This window comes from Pseudonaja textilis, chromosome 9 (assembly GCF_049901715.1).
Source record: "Pseudonaja textilis isolate UNSWEBS1 chromosome 9, rPseTex1.2, whole genome shotgun sequence".
In the NCBI taxonomy this organism is placed as follows: domain Eukaryota; kingdom Metazoa; phylum Chordata; class Lepidosauria; order Squamata; family Elapidae; genus Pseudonaja; species Pseudonaja textilis.
Genome location: NC_141998.1, coordinates 5,242,799 through 5,267,109, shown reverse-complemented (window position 1 = coordinate 5,267,109; position 24,311 = coordinate 5,242,799). Strand labels below are relative to the sequence as shown.

The 24,311-nt window shown below is 40.4% G+C and overlaps 1 protein-coding gene across 6 annotated transcripts in view; it reads left to right on the top strand.

Annotated features, from left to right (window-relative positions):
- Positions 1–385: 385 nt before the first annotated feature.
- The window catches only part of PIWIL2 (piwi like RNA-mediated gene silencing 2), a 37,691-nt gene continuing 13,765 nt past the window's right edge, over positions 386–24,311 (top strand). For 2 of the 6 annotated variants that reach the window (XM_087938646.1, XM_087938643.1), the window contains exons 1-14: positions 386–480; positions 2,876–3,062; positions 8,896–8,974; positions 9,081–9,231; positions 10,085–10,252; positions 11,580–11,690; positions 12,760–12,877; positions 15,065–15,189; positions 16,970–17,050; positions 17,595–17,708; positions 19,519–19,707; positions 19,953–20,037; positions 20,917–21,006; positions 23,352–23,492. In XM_087938646.1, coding sequence (XP_087794772.1) covers positions 2,880–3,062; positions 8,896–8,974; positions 9,081–9,231; positions 10,085–10,252; positions 11,580–11,690; positions 12,760–12,877; positions 15,065–15,189; positions 16,970–17,050; positions 17,595–17,708; positions 19,519–19,707; positions 19,953–20,037; positions 20,917–21,006; positions 23,352–23,492 — 1,635 coding nt within the window. In that variant the 5' untranslated portion in view covers positions 386–480; positions 2,876–2,879. Of the gene's footprint in view, positions 671–2,872; positions 3,063–8,895; positions 8,975–9,080; positions 9,232–10,084; positions 10,253–11,579; positions 11,691–12,759; positions 12,878–15,064; positions 15,190–16,969; positions 17,051–17,594; positions 17,709–19,518; positions 19,708–19,952; positions 20,038–20,916; positions 21,007–23,351; positions 23,493–24,311 lie in introns of all 6 variants that reach the window. The other 4 variants (XM_087938645.1, XM_087938644.1, XM_087938642.1 and 1 more) reach the window with 3 other exon arrangements.

The following is a 24,311-nucleotide window of genomic DNA, read 5'->3' as shown; positions in this document are numbered from 1 at the left end:
GTTACATTCCCTCCCTTCACCAACCCGAAACCCGGCGCATGCTCAGAACTGCCATCACGGATTAAAAAAGCGCCTGATTTGAACAACAGCCGCACTCCGCGGGCACGCTTCTGCGCTTTCCTTCCTCTCGTGAGTGGACCGTACCACTAAAGAGAGAATCGGGAAAAGACAGGCTAATGGGGTAGGATTAGTCGCGCATCCTTACTAAAATAAATCCTCGGAAATTTTAAAAAAACACACCATCTTTCTCTCACGGGGTGGGCGGCGCAGCTACTTCGAGTAGGATTGTTTCGCCTGACCTCCCACCCCCCAGCCACCCACGCTATGATCAGACTTGGACGGCTCCAAAAGGGAGGCGGGCGCCGAACGCGAGATCTCCGCCAATAGCAGGGCGGGACAGTGGAGTGGCGGGGGCCGCACCTAATGAGCGGCGGGAGGAGAGGCGTGAAGGTGCGGCTCGCGCTTCCGGCGGGGCTTGAGGTGAGGCGTGGGTTGGGGAGAGGGGGGGTCTCCTTTGGTGGCTGAGGGGGAGTTGGGTGGGTCTCGCGCCGGGCCTGAAGACTGGAAGGCAACGGCTGGGTTCCTCTGAGGGGGGGGAGGCCTCGTGTGGAGGGGTGGTCTTTAGCGGGTCTACTCAGAAGTCAGCCCCATTGGAGGAGGCAACGCCCAGGTAAGTGGGCTTCCAGAAGAGGCTTCGTGGTCTCCAGACATCCAGATTCGGTGGCAGTATTTTCCCACGTCATTATAGTTGTGCTTTTAAAGTTGACGTGGGACAACTATAATGAGGTGGGAAAATACCCCGAACAGAGCTGAATACCATACATCTAAGTACCCGCGAAAACATATATATATATATATATATATATATATATATGTGTATGTGTATGTGTATATGTATATGTATATATATATATATATATGTAACACACACACATGTATGTATGTATGTATATGTATGTGTATATGTATATGTATGTGTATATATATATATATATATATATATGTATATGTGTGTGTGTGTGTATGTATGTATACATACACACACACACACACAAACATATATACAATACATACACACACACATATATATAAAGTTTTCGTGGGTACTTACATGTATGGTATTTAGCTTTGTTCAGTTATTTTCCCACGTCATTATAGTTGTGCTTTTAAAGTTGTAGCAACGTTTCAGCAGAATCTCATCTGCCATCATCAGGCTACAGACAAACACAATACAGACAAACACTATACAGAAGCCTGATGATGGCAGATGAGATTCTGCCAAAACGTTGCTACAACTTTAAAAGCACAACTACAGTGACGTGGGAAAATACCCAAACAAAGCTGAATACCGTACATATATATGTATATATATATATATATATATATATGTATATATATGTATATGTATATATATGTATGTGTGTATGTATGTAAGTGCATATATGTGTCTATATGTATATAGGTGTATATATATATGGGACATATGCTATATATATGTAGCAGCACTCCCAGATCTGGACACATATGAAGGAACACAATCACATTTAATTTTCAAGAGGCCCAAGTTGTTGCCCGTGATGCAACCAAAGGGGGACGCTTGCTGAAAGAAGCCTGGTTTTCCAACAACAACTCCATCAATAGACCTATCAAACTGCTACCTGCCTACCAAGCATTGAGGCACCAAGAAAGATCCTGCAAGAAGAGCAGAGGCTGCCTCCCATCACGAGCAAAGCAACAAATGAATCTAGTGGACAAACCAAAGGGGAAGTCCGTTGAGATGAGGAAGGGAACTAGAGAGAATGCTGTCAAAGTCATGTGCACAATGGCCATTGGTTAATGTTATATAAAGGCACTTATCTCCTTTTCCATTGACGATGTTAGCAGAGGCTAATGAAATATAAATCCCAGAGACTGGGATGTCTGTCTCTTTTATTCACAGTTTTTACCTGGAACTCGTATTTTTAGAATAGTTTGTAATACGTATGTGTATAGCATGTGTATATATGTGTTTTGATAGATACACACTTTCTCTTGGGAGCAGGCCACAGATTTTCATTTTTAATGGGGATCCGTATGCTTGCAGTAAAAAAAAAAAAGGCAAAAGTTATAAAGTTAAAAATTAAAGAGATTGGACAGCCCTTTAACCAGAATGGTGTAAGGCAGGCATGTCCAACCTTGGCAACTTTTAAGACTTGTGGACTTCAAATCCTGGCTGGGGAACTCTGGAAGTTGAAGTCAACAGGTCTTAAAAAGTTGCCATGGTTGGACACCTCTGGTATAAAGGTTAAGCAGGGGGTTGGACTAGATGACCCTCAAGATACCTTCCAATCTTATTAATCTAGGTAAGGGATGTCAAACTTGTGGCCCGCAGGCCGGATGTGTCACGCTGGCAACGTCTACGGCCAGTTTAGCAAAAGGGGAAAGTTGCAATACGTCATGTGAGGAGGACGTGAGTTTGACACCCCTGGTCTATGTTGTTTTGGAAACTAGTCAAGGAAAAACGCAACCTAGAACTAAGGAGAAATTTCCTGATAATTAGAACAATTAATAGAACAACTTGTCTCCAGAAGTTGTGGGTGCTCCAATACTGGTGGTATTTTAAGAAGAGATTGGACAGTCATTTGTCTGAAATGGTATAGGGTTTCCTGCCTGAGCAGGGGGTTGGACTAGAAGACCTCCAAGGCCCCTTCCACCTCTGTTATTTACCACATGTTCTAGATTGGCTGGGCAGGTAGCATTGGCTAGGGGAGGCTTTCTATAGGATGCTCGTATGCGGCCTTGTTACTTATGTAGCCTGGTTTGCTATGCATGCCTTTTGCTTCTGCGAATGCTTGTACTCTATAAATCCCTGAAATACACGTTTTCTTCCAAGCAGGACCATGTACCCCACAAGGCCAGTGTTTCGGGGTGGAGCCATGTTTCAGATATCTCTGCATGGACAAAGGCCAGAATCTCAGCCACAGGCAACTGAGGCTAGAGGAGCTGCAGAAATCTGGGGCAAAGCCTTTGCTTCAACAGTCACAGCAGAAAGAACACACCCATCACCAAGAGGTGTCCCAAAGGTGAATAGATGATTTTTGCAGTAGAAGTTGATGCCATGTAAATTTCTGCGAGAAAGGAATTAGATTGAACCTGAAACCTGTTGAAAATATGGTATTTTACTCATTTGTCTGGAATAGTATATAGGCAGTTGGTTTCATAAAATGCACAGTTTTGCTGAAACTGAAGAGGCAGTTGAAATTAAATGATATTTCAGCCCAAGGACATAGTATGTATCATCTTGTCTCTTTCATCTTTAATCTAAATATTTCTTCTATATCATTTCTTCACTGTTTTATGATGATCTTTCAATGATCTTTTCCTCACCGTATCTCCTTCTGACTTTTGGTCTCTAAAATTATAATTCACCATTTCTGTTTCCGCTTTATCTTTTTTTATCTTTTTGTATCATTTATCGTTTTTCCTCCCCGTCCTCTTTTGTTCCTTCTATTTTATTTTCTGTTTCCGGAGTTTCCTGTTTATTTAATGTTTTTTAGTTCTGGTTTTATGGTCTCATAATTATATCCTGTATCAGTTCTTTTATCTGCCTATGGTTCCTTGTTACAATTTCCTGCATGTCTTGGAGCAGGGGTCGCCAACCTTTTGGACCTCAGGGACCACCAAACTCATAATTTTAAATCCCAGGGGCCACTAACTGGTTCTGTGGACGTGGCCTAATTTGTGGGTGTGACTTGGTGGTCATAAATATTGAATTTTTTATAAGAAAAAGAGCAACTTTTACCCAAAATCAGACAAAGCAGGCAGGCAGATTGAGTTGCTCACAGAATCACAGATTCATTCAGAGATCTATCTCTCTGCCATTGGCTAGCTCAGTCTGTCACATAAAATTTGTTTGCAAGCAAACTCATAAAATTTGCTAGCAAGCAAACTCACAAAATTAACTCACAACACACCATGTATGTAAATATTGATTTTTTTTTTAAAAAAGAGCAACTTTTACCGAAAATCAGGCAAAGCAGGCAGGCAGATTGAGTTGCTCACAGAATCATTCAGTGATCGATCTATCTGCCTTTGGCTAGCTCAGTCTCTCAAATTTGCTTGCCGTGAGTCTGAATAACTGAGATCAAAAGACAAGCTAGAAGGCAAGAAATCCAACCATTTCCTGCTTTCTAGCTAATCTAAATCTCCCAGCACAGCAGAACAGCTGATGGTCAGAAAAAGGAAAAATAGCAATTTAGCAGGCAAGTTTGCCGGGCAAAGAGTGAGTGGGTGGGAAGGGTTCCCACGGGCCACGTGGGCGGCGCAGCCTTGTGTTTCTGCACAGCCTGGATTAATTGCTTTTGGGGGGTGCTCTAGGGGTGAGATTTCTCTGTGGCCCACAAAAATTTTCTCGTGGCCCACCACTTGGTGACCTTTGCCTTGGAGGGTCAATACTATTTCTTTTAGTAGAACATTTGTTTCTTCTTGCAATCCCATTTTGTCTTGTTTTAATAAGCTTAAAGTTTTATTCAGTAATCTGTCAGAATCCAAATGTCCCAATTATATCGCATCAAGATAGCCAATATTAAAGCAGTTCAAACAATCACCCCATTAATTAGCCCCTTAACAGTCTCCACCTTGTTCCAAAACTCCCAAGTTTTTTCACAGTTGCACACTGTCCAACATAATTATAGTCCTCATGGTTCTCACAGCTAACTTCCTTGTCTGTCTCCAAAGACTAAGTATAAAGAGTTGCAGATGATATGTGTATTCTAGTCAATTTACCCTAGTTGTAGCAACTTCTTCCAGTTCAGCCAGCAGGTGTCACTTTACTATTACTACTACTACTGCTGCTATTATTGCTATTACTATTATTATTACTATTATTATTATTATTATTACTATTATTTGTTTTTCTCCATTTTTACTGCAAATAAAATGTCTCCAAATGCAAATATTTTCCAATAATTTCCCAAAGTTCTTCAAGTCAAAGTGATAGTAAAAATATAATCCAGAATTTGAAATTTGATTTAGTTTTTAAAGAGCTAACCAGTCCAGTCTGTCCTTTATTTTTAAAAGTTACTTCTGCCTCCAATTTGTTTTCTTTCTTAGCCAAATCTGGCCATAGCTCCAAGTCTTTAGTTGCCGCTACATGCCTCCGTTGAGCTCCCTTTCTAAGCGGGGTGCTTTAGGGAAAATTCCACGGCAAAAGCTAGAAAAATTTCTCACCCGGACAAAGCACACTGCCACAAGATCTTTCCTTTCTTCCCTTCCGTTCCAGCTGTCTTCACGACTTCAGTTCGGCCATAATGGCTGTCCTCTCTTCTTGACGGTTCAAGGAGTTTTCTTTGGGTCAGTTGAGGAGACTGCGCTCTCCTCGCGACCACCGAAGCATCCCCTCTACCTTCATCACCCCTCCAGGGTGACTTGGCTCTGTAGAGCCTCGGGACTTGAAGAAGTCGGTAGGACTTTGCGGAGCTGCCGCTTGTCCGTACCGCTTCGCTGCTCGGTCAGCTGCCTTCTCACCAAATGCAAACATTTCTAAGGGGATTTCAAAGTACACCTGTACATATTTTTCACAATAGCGGTATATAATATCTGCTAAATTCTGGGAGCAGACCCAAGATCACAAGAGAAGATAGCATAAGCTCCAGAGATCATAGTATCAGTTAGCAATTACCTGTACAGCAGAATGCTCCACCACCTCCAAGGTCAGGTCCCAATAAGCATAGGAGGTACAATGTCCTTGATCCAATAAAAGGGAAGATACAGGCATCAGCTGGTCCCATGGAAGATAAAGAAGGCTTAGCTCCGTTGTTCAGCATCCTGTCCATAGAAGACCAACAAACCATCATTATGCAAACTTGAGGTAGTTAAATCAGTGTCTGTTGCTACTGACTCTCTCAACACTTTGCTACCCTCCTGGTGTTTTCCTGTTAACGAAGTTGACAAATTCATTTTCCGAGTGTGTAAAACAAAAGAAAAAAAAGAGGACACTCCCGCCCAAAATTCATCCAGGCCAAAGAAGAGAACACCAAACTGATCAACACAACCTCTTTGTAACCTCCCGGATGTGATTTTTTTCTCACAACTCAATGTTAAAGAGCAGACCAGTCAAACTATAGCCCCACTTCCCCTGCTTGGGTCCTGATTCTGTTCATCTAATGCAGGGGTGTCCAACCTTGGCAACTTTAAGACTTGTGGACTTCAACTCCCAGAATTCCTCAACCAGCTTTCCTGATCTAATGGCTGCCTCATCCACAACATGCTATTCCTTCTTGCAAGTAAATTCCTTTCGAAGGAGCCTGGACATAATGCCCAACGTTCTGATCCTGTTTCCCAAGCTGGCCCTATTTGTTCTGCCCATGGACTTGTCCCTGACTCTGGGTACTAGGAAATCTTAAAGGCAGCAGGAGGTCTGTTCTCTATCTTCTTCCTCAGTCTCTAACCTTCTCAGGCCAAATGTTGCTTTTTCTGATCATTTATCTAGAGCAGGGGCCTTCAAACTTGACGGCTTTAAGACTTGTGGACTTCAACTCCCAGAATTCCTCCTCCAGTCATGTTAGCTCAGGGATTCTGGGAGTTGAAGCCCACAAGTCTTAAACTTGCCAAGTGTGGAGACCCTTAAACTGTTTTATCTATGTTATCTCTTTTTCTCTCTATCCTACCTCTCTTTATCTATTCTATTTATCTATTCTATCTTTCTCTCTCTCCCTCTATCTATTCTATCTCTCTCTCTTTCTCTCTATCTATTCTACCTCTCTTTATCTACCTATTCCGGGGGCCTTCAAACTTGACAGCTTTAAGACTTGTGGACTTCAACTCCCAGAGTTCCTCCTCCAGTCATGTTAGCTCAGGGATTCTGGGAGTTGAAGTCCGCAAGTCTTAAACTTGCCAAGTTTGAAGAAGACCCTTGATCTAGGGACAGCAGCCTAAGAAAATTGGCCAACTGACAACCACATCCTGCTAATGTTCTCCCCCCCCCCAAAAAAAAAAATCCTTTGAAACATAGCTGGATGGACCCCAAAACCAGCCGACTCAGACTTTCTAGCATTCCTGTCCAGGGTCTCTATCCTAGGGGTCTCCAACCTTGGCCACTTTAAGCCTGGAGGACTTCAACTCCCAGAATTCCCCAGCCAGCAAAGCTTAAAGTGGCCAAGGTTAGAGACCCCTACTCTGTCCTGGAACGTTGCAGACTGGAAAGCAAAGATGACAGGGATTTCACTTCCGGGATATATTTCTTTTAGTATTCTTTTGTTCCGAGAAAGATGGGCTATGGAGGATCAAGCAATACCTGGATTATGTTCCCTTCACTCTAAATGCAGTACCCAGTTCAAAAAAAGGGCAAACCAGTAGGAGGCTTGTCTTCTAATTCGTTTCTATTAAACTAATTGTTTCAGTACTTATCCTGTTTAAATGTGGCTTTAACCTTTTACTCGGATTTAAACAATGCACAGTCTTGTTAATTTATATCCCCCCATCCGTGGGCATAGGGAAGTAAATAATCTGTGGGACTAATCTGATACATAGATAAATTTACTAATATATCAATATCTAGCCTCTATAATCATAGCTGGTGATTTTATATGCGCATATTCCCCAACCTGATGCCTCTCTAAAGTCTTACTTCAAATGGCCAATGTCCCCAGAAATGATGTGAGTTATTTATCAGGTAATCTAAATACCATCATTGTACTATTGCAGGATTTTACCTGGTTCAACTGGTGGACGGTTTAGATCTAGTCATATTTAATGGCACTGCCAGGGATGAGCTGAAAAGCGGAGTTTACATTGTGATGCCCCAGTGGGGCCAGTGTGGTTGATTATGATCTGAAATTTTGTACATCGTATAGCTTAATTTTTACATTTGAAATTGCCCTGACAATAACTGTAGGTCACATCCTGTTATACTGTTCCTTATAGAAGACCTCTAGATCATGTATCCTGTCTTGAATGAAATTTCCAGGTAGGGAGTGCAGTTCCTATTTAATGCAACTGTTGTCAGACAAGGAGTTGAAAAATAACCGCTCAAGCTACCTAGTTCTGTGCTACCCGTGCTTAAGATTGGAATTTCTTGTGATAATTGTATTTCAGTTTGTTTCAGTACTTACATTTTTAATTATTTTTAGACTCCACTATACTTATTGTTTCTCTCTAATACACACATATATGCAGAATATATATGAGGATGTGGTACTTCTACAGTATATGATTGTTCAGTATTTTGTTTGCATCTAGCCTTAGGATTGTAATAATAGCAATAGCACTTAGACTTATATACCACCTTATAGTGCTTTACAGCCGTCTCTCTAAGCGGTTTACAGAGTCAGCCTCTTGCCCCCAACAATTTGGGCCCCCATTTTACCCATCTCAGAAGGATGGAAGGCTGAGTCAACCTTGAGCCTGGTGAGAATCGAACTGCCAAATTGCAGTCAGTTGTCTGTAGCAGAAATAGCTTGCAGTTCTGCACTCTAACCACCGCGCCACCGAGGCTCTCTAAATTTGATTTTTATTTTAGTCATTAACAAAAGAAAATTGATGAAACAACCTACAGGAAATCCTTGATTTACAACCTCAATTGAGCTCAAAATTTCTGTTGCTAAGCGAGTCATTTGTCCCATTTTACAACCTTCCTTGCTACAGTTCTTAAATCATTGCAGTTGTTAAGTTAGTAACACAGCTGTATGAGTCTCTTTTTCCAGTGCTGTTATAATTTCAAATGGTCACCAAACGAGCTGTTGTAAGTTGAGGACTACCTGTATTTCTCGTAGAGATTATTTGAAAGCTTTTAGGCACGGAAGAACTCTTGCTGCTTTAGAGAGCTGCAGATGTTTTGTTTCTCTTAATTCTCAACTTAAAAGCTAAGGCGTTGTACTGGTGCATAGTAAAAATCTGTCTGCTCTCTTTTTAATTCAGGAGCCTTTTACGACTGTTCCAACATTGTCGTCCACGGTTCAGGGACTTAGCCTTGAGACTGCCCCTAGGCCTCCTTTGGGTAAGCTCTCTTGCTATTTAGGATCTTCTTTTCTTCTGCCTCAGCTGATTCTCTTTGGAAAGGTAAGAAGAACTGGCGTTCTACCTTGACTTTGTTTCTCGATCAGTCTTTTCAGGCCGAGGCATTGCAGGAAGGGGAATGGGTGACATGACCATAAAGCCCAACGCAGATAGCCTGGGACAGCAGGTGTGTGCAGGGTTGAGAGCAGGACCAGCTGGAGACAGCAAGGTGCAACGGGGGCTTCCCGGCCGCGGCAAGTGAGTTAAGCTATTGTGGGGTCAAGGTGGCTGGTAAAAATGGCAAGTTGCATTACACATCCTGTTATTCGGTTACTTCGGTTGGTATAGTTTTTGGACGACCGAGCATGATTTCAGCTTAGTTTTTTGTTCGTCTGTTTTTAAGGTTCAATGATAAAAAAAAGGCTGCCTTTATTTTTAAGCAGAAAGGCATTTTGGCAGTTATGCATAGATAATTACAGGATGCCCAGTCCCAGCTAATGCTCATAATGTGGGTCTCACTGCATACCTTCAACTTTCTGTTCTGAAAAAAAAAAAAGCCCCTACACCTTCTGAAGGCAAGCTGTTCAATTGTCCTCACTGTTAGGAAGTTTGTATGCATAGGAATATGTAACTCTCTCTGAAATATTTGTCTCTTCTAGGCTAAGAAAATAAATGGGATGAATCAATTCTGATATGAATTGACTTTGGCTCTCACCCTGGCAGTCTCTCTCTCCCCCTCCATATTTGCCTTGGGTGTTTCCCCGCTCCTTTAGGAGAGTGTTTAAGTGTTTTAAGGAATTGGGCTGGTAACTGGAAGTCCTCCCTTAGACACAAAAGGCAGCTAATTGACCTCCGGCCAGTCCCTCTCAGTCCAATCCACATACCATAAGGTGGTGACTGTGGGGAGGAGGAAAAGGTGCATGCCACCTTGAAATACGTCAGTAAAACTGGGATAAAAATCAAAATGTTGCTTTAAAGCTGGTTCAGGAATTCAGGGAATTAAAATCCACGAGTCACAAAAGGGCCTTCGTCCCCCCATAAAAACAATGCAGAAATTTTAGCTTCGTGGGTTTTAGACATCTTTTTTGTTCCCCTTTTAAATATTCCCCAGGCATGTGGAAAGCGAAAAGCCATTTTTGGTGCTTGACAAAACCAGTATCTTGGGGCGTGGCCGACCCTACCCAAGCCCCTTCACTTCGGCTGTGGAAGGTCTTCTTCCAGCACCATCAATCAAGCCTAGTGCTCCTCCTGTAGCTTCTGATGACCCTGTGGATAAAAAGTAAGTAAGAAATGGTATGAAGAAGGTAACAAAGCCAAACTCCTGTAAGTGTAGCAAATGCTGAGCGGAAATGGCGACAGACTGGGACAGTGAGGAGACTGGGGAGAAACATGGGCCAGTCCTGGAGTCTGGGGAAGGCTCTGATGAGGGCTTTGCATCAGAGGCAGAGATGGGGCCAGGGCCGTCTGACAGTTATCAGCTGCATTCAGAGTCAGTGGGGCAGAAGAACAGCTGGAGCCTGTTCCCTATGTGTGCATGCGCAGAGCTGACAGGAGAAGGGAAGAGGTAAGCAACAAAGGTCGACTCGGGAGCACATGAAGGCTTAACCTTAGAGGCTTAACCTCTAAGCCATGGGCTCTCCTCTCTTTGTCGCCTATATCATAATCTCTTCCCTCATATAGTCAGCAAAGCGAGGAGAGCCTTTTGGTTTAGAGGTTAATATGTCTATCTAATATGCAAGTAGCCCAAGTTTGAATCCCAGAAGGGTATGGCTAGCTGATGAGAGCTAAATAGCTTGAAATAATTCTGTAATAGTCTTTCTTTATTTCTTTGTTCATAAACATAAATTCAACACAAAAATAGTTTGTCACGAAAGTGACTGCCTGCGAAGGCTCCTGGATTGGGGCTGAAAGACGAGAGCGGAAGCAGTATGCTCCATCCCATAAATGGATACATCAGGTTGCCCTGATAGACCGGTCTCACTGGAAAAACACTTTATCTCAGGTAGCCATAACCTAAAAGCCTTTGGCTATACATGCGCTCAGTTTGGAGGAGATACAAACAGAAAATCAATAGCTTAAGCAAAGGAAATGGTTTGTTTTTTTCTTTGAGTTTTCTGAATGTAGCAACCTCTGATGAGCTTCTGATTTGTGCAGGTCTTTAGAGGAGATAAGCTATGATTTTTTTTTCCAGCTTGCTCAGAAAAAAAGTAAGAAATTGGGCTTGGAGTAGGGCTATGGGTAGAAGTATGTCCAAGAAGCCAAGCAGATACAAATTGCTTCTAGAACAATACTTCTGTTTTTGGACAAAGGGATGGAGGTGATAAAATATATCTAAGAATAGATGTTCTTGACAGATGCATCATGTTTTTATTGTGTACACTGAATTGTATTGGTTTATGTAAAGATATAAATTGTTAATAACAAATTTTAGCAAAAACTTCCACCCAAAAATGGTTCCCAGTTATTGCTCTTGTAATTCTTTGAACATTGGAGAGTAAGCTTTATTGAACCAGATACAGCCCGATGTTCACGAGGTTCAGCTTCCTTACTGTCTTTCTCTTAAACAAAGCAGAGAAATTATTACAATTACACTTTCATCCTTCCAGAGAACCACTTAAGAAGCAAGGGTCAAAAGGAGTAACGATCCCTTTGGCGCTGAATCTGATTCAAATACACTGTAAAAATGAAGCTGTGTATCAGTACCACGTGACATTCAGGTAACGGTTCTTGAATCTGACTCTTCCTTCCACAGGTGAAGGCAGTTGCTTTAGGGTCTGTCAGTAACTGAACGTGGGCAGAAGATGCAACATCTTTTATTCAAATTGTTCTCTCAAGTTGCAATCCAACTGATGTTTCTTCCCACATTTTATATGCTAAAATTTAAAGGAATATAAATCATGGTTTCTAGCCTTTGAAGCTATGTGGAAAACCTTTCATACTTTCTAAACTCCGAGGTGCTTTTGAAAGTACCAGTTGCCGGCTTTATGAGCTAAGAAAGCACCTGTCCAGAGGGTTAGTTTCAACCCAAATATTTATTGCATTCAAGGGCAGCAGTTTTAGCTACCATATTTTTCAGACTATAAAATGCAACACACACACACACCCCGTGGAGGCCTCCGCAGGGTTGGGGGGCTGAAAACAGGACGCGGAAAGTTTGGGAGGCCAAAAACGGGCACATTTTTGGCTTGCAGAGTGCTGGATGCCAGGGAGAGCAAAAATGGGACTCATGGGGGGGGCGGTTGGGTGGTTCTGGACGCCAGAGAGGTGCGGGCAAAAATGGGACGTGCGGAGACCAAAAACTATTTTTTTTCTTGTTTTCCCTGTCTAAACCTAGGTGTGCCTCTGGTGTGGTGCGGTGCATCTTGTAGTCTGAAAAATACGGTAACTCGTTTGACTACCGTGGATGCTACCATGTTAACGTTTTTTGGAGGGACCTCCAAATTGTCTGTCCATTGATACATTTCACTTGATAATGTAAAGCTGTAGGGAGTCTGAACATTTTCTTGTAGAAATGCAGCCTAAAGGCTATGCATCTTCTTTGAAGCCAAGATTGAAAAAGAAAATGATTAAAGCTCTTCCTTGGTGCTGTCTTTCAGTGAAATAGTACAGCCAACCAGAATGTAAAAGTTGCCTTTCTAATGACAATGTTAAGGAAGGAATTGTGACAGTTTTCCTTTGTGGGTATTTCTCTCTCAAGCAAAATGAACAGAAATGCACATTCTTTTTTTTTCCCCCTAATAAAAATGTACCACCCCTTTTTTTCCTGATTTTCCTCTTGTCTTCCAGCCCAAACATAGAATATAAAAGCATGCGCCTTAAGATGCTAAAGGAACATCAGTCGGTGATAGGAGACATTTCCGCATTTGATGGCTTTCTTCTCTATTTACCCATCAAGTTGCCTCAAGTAAGATTGAGGAAAGAAACGGAAGAGTTTGCTATAATAATTTTATCTGACATGGGCGTTTAATTCCAAATCCTTATTTTGCCAGTTGAGCAACCCCCGGGCTATTTGGATGGAGCACCACCTGAAATTTTTCTGTCATGTAGGAATAACCAAGCTGATACTGAGTTTTACTTCATGATAGAACAGAACAGAGTAGAGCAGAATAGAATAGAATTATTTATTGGCCAAGTGTGATTGGACACAAGGAATTTGTCTTGGTGCAAATGCTCTTCAGGGTACATAAAAAGAAAAAAAATGTATTCATCAAGAATCATAAGGTAGAACACTTAATAGTCATAGGGTACAATAAGCAATCAAATCATGCTAGGAAACAGATATAAAACTTAAGGATACAAGTGATAAAGTTACAGTCATACAGTCACAAGTGGGAGGGGATGGGTGATAAGGAGTGATGAGAAGATTAATAGTAATAGTAGTGCAGCCTTTGTAAATAGCTGGACAGTGTTGAGGGAATTATTTGTTTAGCAGAGTGGTGGCATTTGAGGAAAAATGATCATAAATACTTTTTAAAAATATGAATTGAAACTGATTGTGTTTTTAACATCCAAATGTTTTCCTAGTCTTCTGTGAGTTTGGAATTGAATCGTGTCATATTAATTTATTCTTCTGAATTATACTGCACCTGAAGTATACCTGATAATATTGAAATGCTCCTTGTAAAATTAAACAAAGGAGTCAGTTCCCTTCTCCCTTTTCCAGATTATTTTGTGATTTCTCCAATAGCAATAAATGATAGTATAGCTGAATTCCTCAAAGGATCCCACAGTTTAGCTGTGGCTATGGCCATTATATTAGTGGAGAGCTTTGTGCTCCAGATATTTTGTTGGTCACAGTTATGTTATGATGTATCTGTCCTGTGGTGCCTCGGATGATATCCCCTCCTACGTCATCCTTCACAAATTATCCCATGAGAATCATATAGGAAATAGGAATCTCTGTGGAGATTCTCATCCAGGTCATGGATGTTCCAAAGGTGCTTTTTCAAGAAGGAACTGGACTTTCTGTTTTTTTGTTTGAAGTCATTTTGCTTCGTATCCAGGAAGCTTCTTCAGAGAAGTGAAACGTCTTCAAAAAACCCCAGAAAGCTCCAGTTGCATCTTGAAAAAGCACCTTTGGAACTCCCGTGAAGATAGGCTGAACTGAGAGAGGCTAGTTCAGAGTCATCCAGTTTGTTGTATTTTAAGCGGGACTTGGAACAAACGTTACCCTGATCCCAATTTAACCTTTTCATCAATGTAACCTTGAAAATATTGAAGATTTAAAATGGATTGATTTGATTGATTTTCTTAAAAGAGAACATGAAAAGAAGGACTAGGGGTGACATGATAGCAGTGGTTCAATATCTCAGGGGCTGCCACAAAGGAAGCGGGGATCAAGCTATTCTCCAAAGCAACCGAATGCAAAACAAGAAGCAACGGATGGAAACAAATCAAGGAGAGAACCAACCTAAAACTAAGCAGAAACTTCCTGACAGTGGGAACAATTTTATTAGTGGAACAACTCGCCTCCAGAAGTTGTGGATGCTCCAACACCGTTGGTTTTTAAGAAGAGATTGGACAGCCATTTTGTCTGAAATGGATTTAGGTCTCCTTGAGCAGGGGGCTGGACTAGAAGACCTCCAAGGTCTCTTCCAACTCTATTAATCTGTTAATATTATATTAAGCATGAGCTTGCTTTCAAGGGTTTTCTTCAAAGCATCTCTACACAACAATGGGGGGGAAAAGTTGTCAAGCCTTCATGTTTCAAGGGGTTTTCTTAACAGAAAAGATAAGAATTGGCAATATAGCAAAAGAATAAGTAATGTATATTAGTACAATATGCGATTTCAGCAGCAACAAAATAAGACATAGTTATAAACAATGGTTTGTTTCACTTTTCATTTACGTTTTATTTTGTCTTTATTCTGTGTTGATAGACTAATTCTGAAACAAAGCACTCTGAAATGTTACTCTTGTTAGCTTGGCTAAGTTATACGTAGGATATTTTTACTGCAATATTTACTTATTGGCAAGAATTGGAACTGATTGTTTTGTAATTTATTTTGTAAACATAATTTTTTTTGGAATTCTTAGGCTGTCTTACTGACTTGTTTTTGAGTTCTGATAAACTATGTTTTTTCTACTTTAGAATATTAACCTGAAGTGTGAAAGAAAGACAGATGGAACAGAAGTCAATTTAAAGATTCAGATGACCAAAATTCTGGAACCTAGTTCAGAGTTGTGCATCCCATTTTACAATGTTATTTTCAGAAAGTGCGTAATATATGCTGACTCACATCTGGACTTAAAGCATCCCATAAGTACAGCCATTCTTAAATGAACATTATATACAAAACGTCAATGTTAAAATGTTTAGATCTGTTTTCTTTTAACAGAATTTTATCAAAATTGACTGAATATTAACCACTATGGATAACATGCTCGTATCTCTTAACATTTCTGATCTGTGTGATTGAATGAATACGAGCATTTTTATCTCACATGTCAGAACAAAGGCTTGATAGACCAAACCTAAAAAAGCTTTGCACAATTAATAGTTCAAATATAATACTTTATTTTAAAGCCAGATCATTTTAATATATAGTATTACAATTTTTAAGTCATGAATCTGTCTACTCAGATGGGAAGGGTGCACCTTACATAATATGTGTCCAAATTAAGGTAGTGGACTAATTTTACAACTGGAGTTTTATACAAATAAACGTACTGTACAGAAAAAGGATGGGATTTAGATTTTTAAACAAGTATGTGATTATTACATGAAATATAAAGGGTTGCAAAGCTCTGTTTATTTTTAAATAGATACATGTTGTAGTGACCAATTGGCATGCATAGCATTTCAGTACAGATAAAAGAAGTGATTATAAATTATTTTGATTGGTTCTTTTCCTTGGTGCTTGAAATTATCTTAATCTCAATTAATCTACATACTTCGTTCATGAAAGAAGGTACATCAATGTTCTCTTATCAGCAATACAGGTAGTCCTTGACATACAACCACAATTAAGACCAACATTTCTGTTGCTAAGTGAGACATTTGTTAAGTGAATTTTACCCTATTTTACAGCCTTTCTTGCCACCATGAATCACTGCAGTTGTTAAGTTACGGACATGGTTGTTCAATGAATTGGGCTTCCCCATTGACTTTGTCAAAAGGTGATTTACCTGACCCTGGGAAACTGCAGCCGTCTTAAATATGAGTCAGTTGCCAAGGGCCTGAATTTTGATCACTTGACCCTGGGGATGCTGCAACAGTTTATGGTCATAACTCACTCTTTTCAGTGCTGTTTTAACTTCAAATTCTTCACTAAATGAACTGTCTGTAAGTCGAGGACTACTTTCCTGCAACCTGATCTGATCACCTTGCATTTAGGATCGGATTCAGTTTGAGGTAACGTCTCTGGCAACATAGCAAGTACACTATAGGATTATATACAGTAATGTAGTTTTAAGGGAGGAAGAAAAAAACCATTGGCCTTTGGATCAATCTCTAGTTTAACCAGAGTCCAGGATAGGGAACCCTTTTAATTCTTGGCTCTTGTTCATCAGGCTAGAGGGGGAAAAAATAGGAGTTATTATTTAAAAGAATGGAGCCTGCATTTAGATTCACTCTTGAGATGAAAAGTAGAACAAGGCAGTTTCGCATCTGCTGCACTGTTGAGTGCTGGAATGCACTTGGATTGTGGGTTGTGCTTAGGAATTCATCTCAAAATCCTGAAATGAAGAAAGAAAAGCAAATAGACACCAGAGATGGTTATTTGCTAGAAATTCAGTGTGGGTATCCTTCACATGGAGGACCAAAAACAAGTGGCAGGAAGTCCATCGTTTAAGAAGTGGAGAAAGATACGCAACTCTAGGTCTGATCTGGAGATGTTTGAAATCTTGTGGGAGATGACCTAGGTTCTTCTGGCCTCCTTTGGTAACGGGACGAGCAAAATAATAGGAATTTTTTTGTGCCCTGAGTTCATGCTTTACATAGCAATCTCATTTCCCAGTGTCATATTAATCATGTTTCTTTTAAATGTTATTCTAGAGTGATGAGGATTTTAGATATGAAACTTGTCGGGAGAAATTTCTATGATCCTACTAATGCTACTGTACTTCAGCAGTACAGGTTGGTATGTTGCTTTGTGCACTACAGTGTTTTAGTATTTGATTATTTGAAATATATGCTGTGCAATAGAATTAATATTCTTTTAAAATATATGTTCTATTTTTGCACATTCTCTGGCAAAAACTCAGTAGGTGCAAATTGAGTTACTTTAGCTAATTGCAATATATACCAAAAACCAGCTGCCTCGAATCTCTGGAATACAGTGACATATTTTTGGTGGATTACTTTATTCATTTATTTGTGCCTCAATCCTAGTGAGCTCTGGGTGGTCTAGGGATATTAATAATAAATAATATATAGCAATAAATTAGACTGCAATTTCATCACATAATAAATTTGATTATCTCATCTGCGTGTTTGTCCTATGATAGTATATTTTAATATTCCATCAGTTGCACATGATAACTTGTGGGAATTGTAAATGGTGAAAGCAGACAGTAGCAATTGCTAACTATGACTACAAAATCAATTTGACTGTATCTTTTAATTAAGCAGTTTCCCTTTGGTACTAAAAATCAGCCTCTTTGTTTATTTTTGTGAAAAGGTTGCAAATATGGCCTGGCTATGCAACCAGTATCCGAAGGACAGATGGTGGCCTGTTTTTGTTGGTTGATGCTGTTCATAAGGTTATTCGGAATGATTCAGTCCTGAATGTGATGTGAGTAAAAATGCCGATATCTGAAATACTGACAGAAAACATTTCAAAGACCATTAAGAATATTGTGGCCGTTATTTGGTTGTGGTATAACAAAACCAGTGCCTAACCAAGATAGCTCCTGCAGTTTACTTTGTTTGGGTCTGAGTCTCGGAATTTGTGTAGGAATTGGTTTTGGAAGTGGTGTAAAATAGCTTTTAGAAAGAAGATGATTTCTCTGGAAATTCGTTAGAATGGAACTAATAGCAAGATGTGGTGTGTGAGCTTTGCACCTGGTAATGTGAGATGAAATGTGCTCACTTCCAATGAGAGAGATGGGCTGGTCGTGATCTGTATACTAGATCTGACCCATTTTTTAATGCAAAAAAAGTCTATATGCAAACTGAGGAGATCTAAAAAGGGAATTTTCCATGATGAGAGTCTACTGATTAGGTTCAGGAATTCCACACCCATTTGCATTGTTCAGGTAACCCTCAGGGCACGGATAAACCTCCAAGCACCTCAACAATTCTCAGAGAGAGTGCTAATGACTGCAAAGAATATATTCTTCCATCCTCCACCATTCAGTCAAAACTGAAGAAGCTTCTTGGATGAGAAGTGAAATGTCTTCAAGGAAAAACAAAGTCCAGTTGCCTTTTGGAAAAGTACCTTTGGGACAACTATGACCTGGAGGACTGAGAATCACCATAGAGATGCAGGTATTCTAGGAGTTGAAGTCCACAAGTCATAAAGTGCCAGAGTTGTCCACCCCGCTATAGACAAAGTTCCCATGTAGAGAATCCCATTTTAGATCTCCCCGGCTTACGCATTTCTAGCAAAAATATTGCTTTGTATTTTTTATGATGTTTAATTTGCTATTTATAACGGCATATCATTTTTTTCCTGTTGTGTTTATGTTTTACCGATGAAGAAATAAGGGGAGACTACTATACATCTATTTCAAGCTGTTCAGCACATTTTTCCTGTTATAGTGTATTTTAATTATCTTCTAACGTTTAGTGGCCATCTGATTCTAAATACTCCGGGTGACTTACAGTGTAAAAAGTAAAAAAGAAAGTATATATCCAGGAATACACACACACACACACACACACACACACACACACACACACACACGCTAAATTGACAAGATCTCAACCTCTATCTTATCCCAAGACTGAAGAAAAAGTCGGGCTTGGAGGTCTTTGGAACTTCACAGTGATGGTGTTTCATAGAGCTGGTGCCATGACAGAGAATCATAAGAGGATGTTGATCCTGTGTGCTGTAGAATGCAGAGTTCTCAGAATAAGTTTATTGAGCTACCACATATGCCAAGTAGCTTTCATTCAGCTCATTATTTGGTTGTGTAAGACCATTCCACACCATTAAATTATTAAAAAGAGAATAAAAAAACCAAAAAACAAAAAAGGCTACAACCCACCCCTTTTAGCAACCAACATTCAGATAAGCAGGGATCCAAATCAGACAGAAAACAATATTCTAATCAAGGAACCACCAAGTAGGAAATTATTCTCCCACCAAAACTGACAGGGAAAACTCCTGAATATAAACAGGCAGCAAACCCTGCGCTCACTTGCACTGGAGATCTTACCTAGTTGGCTAATGAAACATCTAGAAGCAAACCACCAAGGTCAGAGAGAGCACCAAGAACTACAAAGCATTGCAAAGCTAGAGTAAGACGAGTCTATTTGGCAGATGGGGTTCTGCCAGTGGGGTGAAAACAGACTTCTTAAAGTCAGCTGGTAAACTCAAGGTGAGACTACAATTTGTGCCTTCCTGGTTTTTAACTTTAAGCATTTCTGTTTTCATAAAGGCACAGAATTTATCAACAGAATCGGGATAATTTCCAAGATGAGTGTACAAAGCAACTTATTGGCAACATTATACTTACCCGTTACAACAATAAAAATTACCGAATTGATGACATTGATTGGAACAAGACACCACAGAACAGTTTCACCATGTCGGATGGGAAGGAAATCACTTTTCTAGAGTATTACAGGTAAAAGTTTATGATTCAGTGTTTCTACAATGTCGAGATAAAATGGGAAAAAAAGAAAATAATTAATGGGAATAAGACATTCAGTATCTTGCTTAAGTTTTGTTGAAGTGAGGGCTGTTATCAAAGTCATTAAGTACTTTGGCTTAATTGGAATTTTTTTAAGTTAGTCTTTTAGCTATTGATATTTAAAATTATCAAGTGAGTTTTGTTTCCTTCCTAGAATTCATATAACATTCTTTTTCCAGTAAAAATTATGGGATTACCATTAGAGAGCTTGACCAGCCACTGTTGATTTACAGAGTTGAAAAAAGAAAAAATCCTCCAGGAAAGGTGAGAATTTGAGCAGTTGCATTTAGAAGCAACCAATTGCTGGCGTTTGTAATGCAGGCATCACTAGAATGGCTGGATTTGTGTGACTTGTCTTGGGTGACGTTTCTGGGCTAGAAACACTTTCGAGCTATTACAGAGGAGTGTGGGAATTACGATGGAACAGGTGTCATGGTGGGTCTGGCTTTGATTTCTCCCACCATCAGCCCCCCCCACCCCCCCAGATGTTTCCAAGCATAAGGTTGTGTGTGTGTGTTTTTTTAAATAGACTAGCCAGTTTAGAGGGAAGCTTTAGGCTGTGATGCCCTTCACTCTTATAGTTTAAGCCTTGTATGAATACAAGCTTTCAGCTGGCATAGCATTGGAAATTGGCCATTGCTGGTCAAGTACCTCAGCCTTCCAGATTAACTCCAGCAACAAACAGGAAGAGAAAATGGTTGTAACACTGGGGGCTTTCAAGAAGAGACTGGACAGCCATTTGCATGATATGGTATAGGATCTCCTGCTGAAGCTGGGGGTTGAACTAGATGACCTCTAAGCTCCCTTCCAACTTTATTATTCTATGTGCTATCTTATTAGTGCTAAGAAAAGACATCTCTGAGTGTTAGTCATAAGCCATTAACTCTCGTGTTAGCTATGCTAGCCCTGGACTACTCCAACTATCACTTAATGTTTATTTACAGGGTTTGAAGAGAAAATTGTGACAATTTAAAAAAAAAATCAATCTCATGCCACCTGTTTGGTTTTCTTGTCACCGTCAGTTTTCCCTTTCCTTCCTTCCCATCTAATGTGTATATGGCGTACATCAGCGTAGCTGATGTTAAATGATTTATTTCTGTACGCGATGTGTGCTAATAGGTTTTGTATCTGATTCTCCTGCAGCTTCAGGAAGGTGAAATCCTGCTAGTGCCAGAGCTTTCCTTCTTGACAGGCATTCCCGAGAAGATGAGACAAGATTTTAGAATTATGAAGGTGCTCGAACTATATATTTTATACAGAATTGGAATTTGGTTATAAAATCCTCAACCTCTTACTACATCAAATATTTGGCTTTTCAACAACTTTTTAAGTTGTAGCTATCCATTCCGAGCTCTGGTTTTGTTGGTTCAATAGCATCTGAAGCTTTCTAGTCGTGCTCTGTTTGAAGAGGGGTTCCCTTGGCCTCCCAGAGATCTCACGTGGTGACGTGGTGTTGGCTGACATTTTGAGCTTGTCTAAACAGCCAAAAGTTGTAGTCACTAATCCCTAACGATTTATTCCTTCTACTCAGATCACAAGACACGAATGGTATTTTTCTTGTAAAGACATTATTGAACTTTATTTGGTGGTTCAAGTGCTAGAACAGAGGTTTCCAAATGTGGCAACTTTAAGACTGGTGGACTTCATTTTTTGCATTCCTGGAAATTGAGTCAAAGTTATGTTTAAAATCTACAAAGGCCATGAAGGAGGAGGATTATTTTGATGGAGCGTATTTTTGTACAACATGGTGGAGCCCCAAACTCCAAAACTGTTGATGGCCTCCTTTCTCTAAATCCAGATCTAAACCAATGACCTTGGCCACTTGTCTTGGCTTATGCCGTCTGTCTTTATCCAGTCCTGGAGTTTGAAATTTCGCGTGCCTAGCAATTTGCTGATAACACTCAAAAAAGTCCCTTGTTCTTATTGACTTTTTAATAAATTGGGATTATTATTTCCAGCCCCCAATCTTTTGGGACACGACCAGTCTGATCTATGAATGTAGATAAGGATACTAGCGGTGGCTGGCTGAGGAATTCTGGGAGTTGAAGTCCACAAGTCTTACAGTTGCCAAGTTTGGGGATCCCTGTGCTAGAAGATAGTTTCTGGGAGGCCATGAGTCCTAGTCCTTCCTTAGTTCAGGTGGTTGACTATAGGCCAATCCCTCTTTCTCAATCCAACCCAGCCCACCTCACCTGTATATTGTGGGGAATATAGGAGCTGGAAGAATAACGTAGCTACTTTCAATTGTATAGGATAAAACGGTGGGGTGTATAGTACATCTAATAGCTAAGTTTAAAAAGCAGTAAATCTCATTCTCTTCCATTTGAAATTTTGGGAGGAGGAATCTTAACATTTATCCCTGCCATTTCTTGCAGTGGCTTAAGTGGCTTGGGTGCTGAAGTGGCTCCTGCTTGGATTGTAGAGTTTGTGCACAAAATGGAATGTGGTTTCCATTTCCAACTCAAAATGATTGTGCTGTGGTTTGGCAGAACTAAAACCGGAAATATTTCAGCTTTAGAATTGAGAATGAATTGTGATTTATGACCGTTTTTTCACACAACCGTTGCAGCATGTCCATGATCACATGATCAAAATTCAGCCGCTTGACAACCGATTTATAATGGTTGCAATGTCCTCTTTTGTCATGTGATCCCTTTTGGTGACCTCCTGACGGGCAAAGCCAATGGGGGGAATCCCAGATTCACTTAACAAACCGTATTACTAACTTCACAACTGCACTGATTCACTTAACAACAGTGGCAAGAAAGGTCATAACAGGGGACAAAACCCACTTAGCAACTGTCTCATTTAGCAGCAAAACATTGGGCTCAATTGTAGTTGTGAGTTGCACAGTGGCCGATAGGAAAGCACTCCAGAGGGTTAACGTCATTGCCCAGAAGATCATGGGTTGCCCTCTCCCCTCTTTGGAAGAGCTTTATAGCTCCCGCTGCCTCAAGAAAGTTCAAAACATCCTCAAAGATCCATCTCATCCTGGGCATCCCTTATTTTTGAACTATTACCATCTGGCAGATGGTACAGGACAATAAAAACAAGGACAAAGAGGCTGAAAAACAGCTTCTATCCCAGGGCAGTAGCTCTTTTGAATTCTCCTGTATAGTGCAGTGTTGATGTGGTGTCGGGGGTTTTCAATGCAATGTGTGGAGGGTGAAGGATGGGTGTTTGTGTTTATTTTCATGGTCATGATGTGCACTGAAGAGGGTGCTTGATTTCGTTGTACGCGGTGCAATAACAATAAACTAAGCTAAACTAAACTGAGCCAAGGACCACCTATAGAGAGGATTCTGTTCAGAGGTGTCTATAGGATGTAATTAAAAAAAAAAAAACCTCAAGATGGTGTCCAATAATAATGCAAGGGAAAAAAAATGCCTGTGTTTTTTTAATGTGCAATTTCCCCTCCTGATTTCTGTTCATTGTGAATTTTAAAAGCAAGTCACTGGAGAAGCTGCTGCTTCAAACTGCTGCTTTGCTGTCAATGAGTTATATATGCTTCCTTTTTTTTTAATACAAGCTGAAATGCCTTCCCCCGCGTCCCCCTTGTCTGTGTCCACTCTGTTCAGGATCTTACGCAGAAAGTCAACATGAGTCCCGGACAGCATCATGCCGCTCTGCTCCAACTTCTCAGCAGAATTAAGAAGAATGAGAATGCCCATAAGGAATTGTCCCGGTGGGGGCTTTTCTTGGATGGGGATGTTTACAGGGTAAGGAAACTCTGTGTTAGCTTTGCCAGCGCTTTAAGCTTTGCCAGGTGGGATCCGGCCTATTTTATGAAAAAAAGGTTTTGACCAAGAAGAGATTGGTCACCCTACTATCCCCTGCTTTTTGTCGTCTTCTGCTAACTATGGTGTAGAAAGTAAATAGCTGATGTATATATCCGTTTCCCTTTATTTTGTGGTTATTTTTCAGCACCCAGGACAACCGTTAATTATGGAAAATAAATAGGTCCTTCACTTCCTCAAAGTCCCGAGAGTATTTACCCAAAGGCAGTACATTTTTGGCCCTGATCAGAAAGTTGTGTAAGATTGATCTCTGCATTTGTCACTTCGTTCCTGCCTTGAGCTGGTGAATAGCACTGAATCTGCTTGGGCAATAATTTTATGCCTGGTGATTAGAAGCTCAGGGGAACAGAACTGAAAAATTAAATATCTTCTAAAAGTTACACCTCACAAAAAGTGAGAGGGTTTTTCTCCTTCCATGACTACTCAGATTTAAAACTTATTTTTGTTTCCTTTTTCTACCTGTAATCTTGGTCCACCAACTTCTCCATGTCTGTCTGCTCGGAAAACTGCAGGATTCACGGAGATGTTCTGTACTACAGTACACATTGAATTTCAGTTTTAAATTTTGAGGGAGTCTCACTGGAGAGAGAATTGTTCCTTTTAAACAAAAAACTGTCAAGGTTCAGCAGCAAAGTTCCTTCTGCCTAGGACCTTTAATGCCTTTCAGGACATGGGTTGATTTATTTGAGCAACCACATTTCCCCCATTACACCAGCTCATCCCATCAGCTCTGGCAAGAGA